At 40.4% G+C, this 11,236-nt stretch overlaps 1 protein-coding gene across 1 annotated transcript in view; it reads left to right on the plus strand.

Moving 5' to 3' along the window:
* LOC107742287 (inactive dipeptidyl peptidase 10-like) overlaps positions 1-11,236 on the plus strand; it is a 38,254-nt gene that overhangs the window by 3,569 nt on the left and 23,449 nt on the right. The window contains exons 2-5 of the mRNA XM_016555190.1: positions 1,287-1,401; positions 1,583-1,678; positions 3,757-3,851; positions 4,265-4,339. Of these exons, the coding sequence (XP_016410676.1) occupies positions 1,287-1,401; positions 1,583-1,678; positions 3,757-3,851; positions 4,265-4,339 (381 nt within the window). The remainder of the gene's footprint in view (positions 1-1,286; positions 1,402-1,582; positions 1,679-3,756; positions 3,852-4,264; positions 4,340-11,236) is intronic.

The following is an 11,236-nucleotide window of genomic DNA, read 5'->3' on the forward strand; positions in this document are numbered from 1 at the left end:
TGATAATACCGTATACCGTGATAAAAGCATTAGCAATTAATCGCAACATGAAAATTTGATACCGGCATATCCCTAGTGTCCAGTGGCCGGTTGCATAAAATGCTAAGATTAGTCTTACAAGTAAGTTATCATATTTTTTTTAAGACTGGACATAACTTTTTTTTAAGCCAGTTACATAACAAAAACGTAGATTGGTCTAATTCGAATCCAAAAAGTAAGAGTTACTCAGTGGCTCAGACTGGATCTTAAGACAGTGGCTAAGTTTATGTAATCGACTCCTGATGTCCATTTTATTATTCTGACATGCACAGACCTTTATATATAGACTTTAGGAGTATTTTTGCACAGTGACATTGCTGACGTTTGTATGGTGTCTTCTGTTAGGAAACACTATCGATTGTGGTGTTTGATGGCGTGTGAAGGAGCGAGATCCGCCGCTCGTGTTGAGAGATGAAGGATGAATCTGTTCGTCCTCTGACCGTCCTAAACGTGTCCTCGGCGAGGTCAAAGCGAGCAGTTTCACGTGTCACCTCACTAAAAATAGCGGCACGCTCTCTCGGTCTCACGCTCACAGCCGAGGTTTGAGGAGTTCATTTTCATCAGTTCCTTGTTTTATTTTCCTATTATTGCTCTCTGAAGTTGCAGCAAATCATCACATCTTTAACCCTTCCATGTGATCTGCAGAGAGCTGTAATGTGGAAGTGTTTGGTGACTTTGACCGTTGCAGTATTTCAGTGATTTATGATCCTCTGAATGGACAGCGATTATCATTGACTGAAGACATAATGTACAAGATCTAAATATGACTGTCCTTTAAATCAGGGTCGGTTTGCTCTTCTAAACTGGACCAGAGCTTTCTTTTGGTCACTCTGATCTTGAATTTCACTGTCTGTATTATTGTTTTATCACATTCACTGCAGATGTCCGTGTGGAGGTCTGACGAGATCTCCGAGTCGTTTCAGTCTCTATACCAGGATAAACGTGGGAGACATTAGTTTTCATCAGTGAGCAGAAACGCTGCTGTACAGTGTTTCTAGTCCTTCGTGAAGGTGAAGGTTTGAGAGGTTGATGAATGACTGAAGTGTTGGAGCAGAAAGCCTTTGTCCATCCTGACAGAAATCATAACTGCCTCATATGAGTCGTGCTTCTGTTACTCAGATCATTTAGACTCGTCTATCATCAAGTACAAATGAACGCAAATGAAACCTTTATTATTCCTAGATTCCTGCTGTGACTTCTGTGTAGCTGAAGAGCTGAGGTGTTTGTGTGTGCTTGTGTTTCTGAAGGACCTGGCGGGCATGAGTGCTCCTCAGAGGAACTGGAAGGGCATCGCCATCGCTCTGCTGGTCATTCTGGCGGTCTGTTCTCTCATCACCTTGTCTGTGATCCTCCTCACTCCAGGTACTGCAGCTCCTGAAGTTCCTTCCTGAAATCAGTCTGGCAGATTTCTGCATTGCTAAAGTCTGGAGCGTTAGGCCGATGCGAGCGGCGTTACTCTATCCGCCGTTTGTTACGTGACGCGTGAGGCCTTCAGCGGCTCTGTTTCTGACCCCACGCTCTTGTCTGTCTGTTTGTGTGACAGTGGATACGCAGCCCAGCAGTGACACCAAGCTGACGGTGGAGGATCTTTTCAGCGCAGATTTCTACGTACACGACCCTGAAGCGTGCTGGATCAACGGTAAGACGATACGACCGCAAAGCCACTCGCGCCATTCATTTCTAATGGATCTCATTCATTAATCATCTGTACACCGTCATGAGCTCTTAAGCACAGCTGATCGCAGAGGATGATTGATCACGACCGCAGACGCTGCGCAGTAAACATTATAAAACCAGCCGTTTAAACAAGAAACGCTCTGACCGACACGTAAATCTCCATCTAAAGTTGTTTTGTTACTACTCTTCAGGTTTATCTGAAACGATTGAGACCGCAAATATAGACCGGCAATTTAAGCAGTTGCCCAGCCGCAGCGTCGTTACTGACTGTGTAGAAATGAGTGGAAATGTGTGTAGACTTGGTGATCAGAAATTCTGCCCATCTAAAGTGGTAAATGCAGATGATTTCACAGGCAGAAAACAAAGCAGCACTTCAGTTGTGCTGGATATTTAGATTCCCTTGAAAGTGCAAAACCCTCAAAACTCTGACCCCTGGTTTCACAGGCAAAGCTTAAGCCTAGTCCCAGACTAAAATGTAAATCTGAGCTGTTTCAACTGAAAGAAACTTGCACTGATTGATCTTGAAATATGTCAGTGCCCTTGTTTTGTCTCAAGATGCACTCCAGTAATGTTTTTTCTAAGGCATGTTTGTAAAAATGACTTTAAAATCCTAATTGAACTATGGCCTAGTCCTGGCTTAAGCTAAGCCCCGCCTGAATGACCTCAGAAGATTTAAAGCCAGATCCAGTGTCTGGTTCTTCATCAGAAGCACAGGCATCAACCTGAACAAACGGTCAGTCAGATGCACACTGCAGCAGCTCTGGACATTATCGTGTGCAGATCTGATCAGAGCTCAGTTATCTGGATTGCGGGCCATCTATCATTTAATATCAGGTCTAATATATATTTATATGGAAAGCATCACATTTTAAATGCCATCTGTCTCGGTGAGGTCACATCCTGACTCGTTAATGTGAAGCTTCCTGCAGGACACTGAGCAGGAGCACAACGATTTGACATTTGTAGTTTTCCCGTATTTTTCTTGTCTCTGTGAGGCTGTGAGAGTGTCATTCCATTGGAGCTTATTCCTGATCGAAGACTATTTGAGGACATCAAATACTTTTTCCTGCATCACAAGAACCAATGAAACACAGTAGAAATAGTTGGGCCAGTTTATACGGAGTGAATGTGTTAGAATAATTCACATCATGTGAAAGAATCTGATGAACTTGACCTTTTAGATCTGTGAACATAATCTAGTTACTGAAATATTTGTTTGTGAGTGTGTGTGTGTCTGTGTGCGTGTGAGTGTGTGTGTGTGCGTGTGCGTGTGCGCGCGCGTTCGCGTGTGTGTGTGTGCATGCGTGTGAGTGTGTGAGTGTGTGTGTGTGTGCGTGTGCGCGCGCGCGCGTGTGTGTGTGTGTGTGAGTGTGCGCGTGTGTGTGTGTGCATGCGTGTGAGTGTGTGAGTGTGTGTGAGTGTGCGTATAATTATATCTGCTGTATTTTTTTTATTTATTTGGTTTTATTTTGTGTCTGTAACTTTTGAATTATTCCATTAGTCAGTTATCCAGATACTTTCTGCTTTCAGCACTCAAGAGTTTTGTTCCGGTTTAGAGCTGGAAACTGAGAGCTTTATTAATGTTTCACCGTCTGTTTTTCCTCACTGCAGTCAATAGCAGCTCCGCGAGACTCTCAGACTGAAAATTTACCTTCACAGCCATCATGCAGCTCATAAATGTGAATAACCTGACATGAAACAGATGAGCAGCCCTGCTTGTTTATCCGTCAGAAGATAGATCGGACACGAGCGAGAGCGCAGGTCAAATGCAGGAAAGAAAGGGGAACTCGTTTTGGTCTGTTAGCTGCATTTAGACTGTAAAATCTAATAATACACAGATGGATTTTGACCAATCAGATGTGTGTTTGCATTCATTTACACATTGCTGACTGTGTTTACATGAATAAATCACCAAGATGAGCACTTTGACCAAAAGGTGCGTTTGATCCTGCATTGCTGTGAGATGTGAATGCTCTTCAAAACCTTACAAACACGATTTGCTATTATATATTCTCTTTCTCCTCTTTCACTCTTTGCTAGAATCTGAGGTCATCTACAGAAATCATCATGGTCATGTGATCAGGTTTAACATCCTCACGAATGAGACCGAGATCGTGCTGAAGAACACCACATTCGTGAGTAAAACCTGAACATGTGTTTACATACGCCTAATGCAATTTGCAGAATGTTAATCATTAATTAAATAAGCGGCATCAAAAATGTTGTGAGTTTGTTTATTCAGTAGTGCCCTGAATAATCTATTTCACCTAAACGATGTTTTCAGTCCACAAGACAAAATGATAGCTGAATTTACACCAATGACCCTGTCAACAGTTTACATAATAATTCATAAATTCAAGACCACAGAACTGCTTTTATAGTACAATTAACTTTTATCTCTAAAGATCAAGAAAGTTTAATTGTTTTCATGATATGAGGCCTTAAGGTTTTCATAATGAGATGTTCCCAGCAGAAACGTTGAAGCGTAGTCTGTAGTTTATGGGATATGAATGCAGTAATGAGGATAACATCATTCATGTTTTTCCAGGATACTTTCAAAGCCACCAGGTACTCCATAAGCCCAGACATGAAGTATGTGCTTTTCGCCTACAACATCAAACAGGTATGTGCTGCTTTCTGCAATAACAGATGTGTTCTTTTTAATAGTTAAAGGTACAGTATGTCAGAATCAGAAAACCCATAAATGAACTGCAGCCAGTTACCGTGAGCTTGTGCTTATTCACACTCGCAATAGGCACGCGAGCAAATGTTGTCCAAAACAGAGATATATAACACACAAGAGACCAAATGTCATTAACAGATAACAGGTCATAACCTAATTAACAGCCTAACCCTAACTGTTATGATTGTTTTATGTCACAGCCTTTGGATTTTCCTTGAAAAACGCCTCGGGTTATGCATGTAACCATGGTTCCCCGAGTGGGAACGAGACGCTGTGTCCCCCTCTAGGGGACACTTTGGGGAATGCTGCCAGCATGACCGGTGTCTGAAGCATGTGTAAAACGATGCCAATCCTATTGGTCCACGTGGCCCGTGACGTAGGAACACAACCATCCTCGGATAGCTATGCTATGTGAGCAATAGTAGCCAGGATAATAAGACCACCGAAGAGGCTGGAAGCATAGAGAAGCTCAAAAATTGCTACTAACAATCTCAGCTAGAACACGGATATCCGCAGATAGCTATATCCAAAGGGTCTTATGAAATGAACCTTCCTAAAAAGCTGCCCAGACCAGGGAATGGGCTATCTACTTACGACCCTAGCAGCGGAGATAGCACTGTCTAGGCAAGAGCTCAGGAAGACAGCTACTTAAAAACCTTAAGAAGGGGAGCAGTCACTGAGCTAGCACATAGATATCCTCAGATAGCTATGTACCTAGGAAGTGCTACCAGAAGGGGACCGACTCGACTACACAGTAGGCTTGCCGTGATAGACGGTGCTGACGGTGATACCGGTGTTAAGCTGCAACACCGGTTACGTCACTTGCCCACCGGGTCACCGAACCCCAACCATAGTTTTGATTTTTTTATAGTAATACAAATCATTTAGTTCAGTAAAAGAACAGACACTACAATTAAAAACTGAACGCGGCTGCTCAATGCAGCGTGCCGAACGACAGTCGCATCACAGATCAGATTTCATTTCTCCAGTGAGGAGAGTGAGTCGAGCTGACTGACAAGAAGAGTGAGGTGAGACAGACAAGACGATTGAGGTGAGACAGACAAGAAGAGTGAGGTGAGACAGACAAGAAGAGTGAGGTGAGACAGACAAGAAGAGTGAGGTGAGACAGACAAGAAGAGTGAGGTGAGACTGACAAAACGAACAATTGCTTTACTCTGAATTGCCACTATTTGAAAGTGAAAGTAAAATGGGCACGCCGCTTTTACAAGCTATTTAAAAGCAAAGGAAAGCGAGGAAAAGCCCCGCCCCCGTGGTGATACCGGCATTACCGGTGTTGTCACACGTCGATTAACCGGTGGGAAAATTTCCTCACCTCACAACACTACTACCTAGACCACAAAAAGTGGGCTGTCCACTTACAACCCTAGCAGGGGAGACAGCACTGTCTAGGTAAGACACAGCCTATGTGCTAATAGTACTGTCTAAGTGGAGCTCTGCTCTAATCTAGAGAGCGGAGGCTTCAGCAGAATAACTCCCATAAACGAGAGGAAGCCTAACAACACTCAGTCCTGGTATGTAGAGTGCAGCTCAACATAAAGACAGTTCATCAAGGCCGCCTTACAGAAGGCTGAACACTCGATCCCAATGTCTAGCTGGAGCTTAAGTGCTCTATCATACAGCTAGTATTCAAGTAACCCCATCCTGCCATAACAATGGCTGGAATATAACCACCCTCAGATAGGGCTGGACAATAATTCAATATCAATATGTATCGCGATATAATTTTTTTCAATAACGGTGATATGATTTTTAAACACATTTCCGATATTTCGATATACATTACCAGTGTTTCCCATACATTGATTTATTTGTGCCGTTTGACTTCGTTGAATAAACATGAGCACTGCACGTTTCAAAATCAAAAAATGTCGCGGGTGTTTTATATAAATGTATCTGTGAAGGGAACCGACTGTCTTCAGAAAAGTTTCGATGGCATTTTCATTTGATCTGATAAAGAAGCGTTCATGAGCGGAGCTGCTTTGATTACAGCCATTACTGGAGAAACCGCTAGTTCTATCACTCTAAAAGCGCCTCCTGCTAGCAGAGCATGAGTTTTCATTTTAAATAAGCCCGTCTCCAGCAACATTTCCAGTTTTTGTTGTTGTTAAATTTTTTTGTTTTCTGCAGCGACTCGGAGCACTTTTCATACCCTTTTTTTTTTGGCTGAAGCACATTTGTTTCAATCTATAAGAATAATCAGCCTACACTACCAGTCAAAAGTTTTTGAACAGTAAGATTTTTAAAGGTTTTTTTTTTTTTTAAGAATTCTCTTCTGCTCACCAAGGCTGCATTTATTTGATCCAAAGTACAGCAAAAACAGTAAAATGTTGAAATATTTTTACTATTTAAAATTGCTTTCTATTTGAATAGATTTTAAAATGTAATTTATTCCTGTGATCATACATAGGTAAATTTTCAGCATCATTACTCCAGTCTTCAGTGTCACATGATCCTTCAGAAATCATTCTAATATGCTGATTTGCTGATTATCAATATTTAAAACAGTTGAGTACATTTTTTTTTCAGGATTCTTTGATGAATAGAAAGATCCAAAGATCAGCATTTATCTGAAATAAAAAGCTTTTGTAACATTATACACTATTCCATTCAGTATAATTTTTATTATTTTTTTGGGAAAGAAATTATAGAAATTAATACTTTTATTTAGCAAGGATGCTTAAAATTGATCAAAAGTGATGATAAAGGCATTTATAATGTTACAAAAGATTTCTATTTCAGATAAATAGTGTTCATATCGATATCGGAATTATATCGTATCGACCGAAATTAAGAAATATATCGTGATATCAATTTTGGCCATATCGTCCAGCCCTACCCTCAGATGGCTATACTAAGCAGATCCCCAATCAGTGTCAGTCCTACAATAGGATAGCGAGCACTGTATATGACCAGAGGCTCCCAATATCAAAGCCTGATGCAAGCAGCGGCCATAACACTAGGTGCTCAAACACCCTGGGAGAGAAAGCTTGCAAGCTAATATCTAAAAATTCTTAAATCAAGAAGGATTTTCTAGACAAGTAAAAATTATTTTCTTGTTTTCAGAAAAAAACAAGTGAGTTTTTGCTTACCCCATTGGCAGATTATTTTGCTTGTTCTAAGCAAAAACTCACTTAATTTTGACTTGGGTTTTTTTGTGAAAACAAGACAATTTTTACCGGTCTAAAAAATCCTTCTTAATTTAAGAATTTGTAGATATTTTGGCTGGAAACAAGACAAAAAATCTAAGTAAGAAAAGCATTTTTTTGCAGTGCATTCAATATATCCACGCCCAGCGAGGCTCTCCACACACAATAACATGATGTTTTATTAACAATAAAACAATAAAATCCGTGCTTCGGATGAGACGTTAAACCGAGGTCCTGACTCTCTGTGATCATTAAACATCCCATGGCACTTCTCGTAAAGAGTAGGGTGTAACCCCGGTGTCCTGGCCAAATTCCCTCCACTGGCCCAGAAGCTTCCACAGTGCAACAGAATGACAGTGACAGGACAAAAACTAGATAATGAAAGAATAAAAATAGAACAAGTACATAGGGAATAACAATATACAGATTGACAATTGTATGTACAGGTATAGTACAATAGACAGGTTTGTATGTACAGTCGTAACCAAAAGTTTTGGCAGTGACATACATTTTGTGTTTTGCAAACTTTGCTTCTTAAGCTGTTGTTGTGTTCGTTCACATTGTTTCTATATTATTGTGTAGAGTGATCAGATGCATTTGAAATAATTGCTAATAGCTTCATTGGCCAAAAAATGAAAATGAATGAAAAAAAAAAAAAATGTCACTGTTTTTTGATCCTGACACAAAATGACCAGCTAACATTAATTGACTAATCATATTAGCAGCACATGTGAAAATGTGAATGAGTACTAGTCAGGTTAATCACTATCATACTAATTAGATTGGAGAGCGCTGTACATTCACTCCCCCCACCTACAATCCCTGCCGGTACAAGACACGAAAACCCGCAACCTTTGGGTTACGAGTCCGACTCTCTAACCATTAGGCCATGACTTCCCGACGAAATTCTGCAGGAAGTACAAAGATTTGACAGCAGTAGACTGGTGCAAAGTTATTTTGTCTGATGAAGCTCCCTTCCGACTGTTTGGGACATCTGGAAAATCGATTGTTCGAAGAAGAAAAGGTGAACACTACCATGAGTCCTGTGTTGTGCCAACAGTGAAGCATCCTGAGACCATCCATGTGTGGGGTTGCTTTTCAACCAAGGGAGTGGGCTCTCTCATAATTCTGCCCAAAAACACTGCCATGAATAAAGAATGGTATCAAAACGCCCAGCAAGAGCGACTTTTTCCAACGATCCATGAGCAATTTGGTGATGATCCGTGCATTTTCCAGCATGATGGAGCACCATGTCACAAAGCAAGAGTGATAAAGAAGTGGCTCGAAGATCATTACATTGAAATTTTGGATCCGTGGCCAGGCAACTCCCCGGATCTCAATCCCATAGAGAACCTGTGGTCAGTCCTCAAAAGGCGAGTGGACAAGCAGAAGCCCACAAATTGTGATCAACTCCGAGAACTAATAAGGCAAGAATGGATCGCCATCAGTCAGGATTTGGCCTAGAAGCTAATATCCAGCATGCCAGAGCGAATTGCAGAGGTTATGAAGAACAAGGGTCAGCACTGTAAATACTGACTTATATTTTTTTGCCAATAAAAGCCTTTACAACTTATGATACGCTTATCATTGATTTTCAGTATACCATAGAAACATGTGAAAAAATAATCTACAAATACTGAAGCAGCAAACTTTGCAAAACACAAAATGTATGTCACTGCCAAAACTTTTGGCCATGATTGTACAGGTATATTATGTGCAAATTTGAAATGTAAACTAAGTATGTGTTAGATAAATAAGAATATAAGTGTATAAATAGTGTTGTGTGTTCCACAATTATTGTCAAGTGTTCATGAGATGGATTGCCTGAGGGAATAAACTGTTCCTGTGTCTGGTCGTTCAGGTGCGCAGTGCTCTGTAGCGTCGACCAGATCTCTCCGAGTACAGTTCTTGGAGAGTAGGGAGGGTTGTACCAGTGATTCGCTCAGCAGTCTGGACTATCCTCTGTAGTCTTCTGAGATAAGATTTGGTAGCTGAGCTGAACCAGAGAGTTATAGAAGTGCAGAGGACATCCAGGTGGATGTTGAGGAGAGATCCCCTCCCACATGATTGTAAAGCGCTTTGGGTGTACAGCTATACACAAAGCGCTGTATAAATGCTTCATTCATTCATTCATTCAACAACTTCAACTTTATTTATTTATAAAGCACTTTCAAGACCACGGTGTGGAAACCAAAGTGCTGTACAGGAAGACTAAATAAAAATATAAAAATAAAATCAAGCATAAAACATTATAAACATATACCACAACAACAACAAAGAACATATTACAAGAAAGATTTAAATGCTAATGAAAACAAATGAGTTTTAAGCGCACTCTGAAATACAGGAAGTGTAGGAGAAGATTTTACAGACAGAGGAAGGTCATTCCAAAGCCTTGGAGCAGCAACAGAAAAGGCCCGATCACCTTTACATTTTAAACAAGATCGAGGAACCATCAGATGTAATTGATCGTTAGAACGCAAAGACCTATTGGATTGATGCAAACTGATTAAATCAGAAATATACTCTGGTGCTAAACCATGCAAAGCTTTAAAAACATATAATAGCACTTTATAATGAATCCTGTATCATACAGGAAGCCAGTGTAATTTAATAAGCACAGGAGTAATATGCTCTCTCTTCTTAGTACCTGTTAAAAGCCTAGCCGCTGAATTCTGAACAAGCTGCAGGCGGGAGAGAGAGGCCTGACTCTCACCCAGATACAATGCATTACAATAATCCAAACGAGATGACACAAAAGCATGCACAACTTTCTCCAAGTCCTCAAAAGAAAGGATAGACATCAACTTAGATATAGATCTAGATGGAATATAGATCTAGATGGAAAAAACTATTTTTAACAACGGCATTAATTTGACGATCAAATTTGAGCTCGGAGTCAAAAATGACACCAAGGTTTTTCACTCTAGAAAGATTTTGCCCAGTAAGTAACCCCAGGCAGTCAGTGACATCATCCACACATCCCTTTTTACCAAATAAAATAATCTCAGACTTATTCTCATTCATTTGGAGAAAATTATTAGCCAACCAACACTTAACCTCAGCCAAACATTCATACAGCGATTGAATGGATAAATGATCCTTGCGTTTCAATGGTAAATAAAGTTGTGAGTCATCAGCATACAAATGATAATGAATGCCGTGTTTTTCAAAAATGTATCCTAGAGGGAGCATATAAAGGGAAAACAAACCCGGTCCCAGGATTGAACCCTGAGGAACCCCACACATAAGAGGGGCAACAGATGAAGAGTAATTCCCTAGACTGACTGAAAAAGTCCTATCTTTTAAATATGAAGAAAACCATTCTAAGGCTAAACCCTGAATGCCTACATGGTCTCTAATGTGATCAATGAGAATCTTATGGTCAACTGTGTCAAATGCTGCGGTAAGATCTAAAAGTAACAGAACAACACAACTTCCAGAGTCAGCGCCACGTAGAATATCATTAGTAACCCTCAAAAGAGCTGATTCTGTACTATGGCCGGCTCTAAACCCTAACTGAAATCTATCTGAAATGTTGTTCTTCACCAAAAAAATCATTAAGCTGTGCATACATAATCTTCTCCAGTATCTTTGAAATAAAAGGCAATTTTGAAATGGGATGAAAATTATTCATATCAGAGGAGTTTAAACCAGCTTTTTAAAGAAG

The sequence above is a fragment of the Sinocyclocheilus rhinocerous genome, unplaced genomic scaffold (assembly GCF_001515625.1).
Source record: "Sinocyclocheilus rhinocerous isolate Xijiao unplaced genomic scaffold, SAMN03320098_v1.1 scaffold762, whole genome shotgun sequence".
NCBI classification, from domain to species: Eukaryota; Metazoa; Chordata; class Actinopteri; order Cypriniformes; family Cyprinidae; genus Sinocyclocheilus; species Sinocyclocheilus rhinocerous.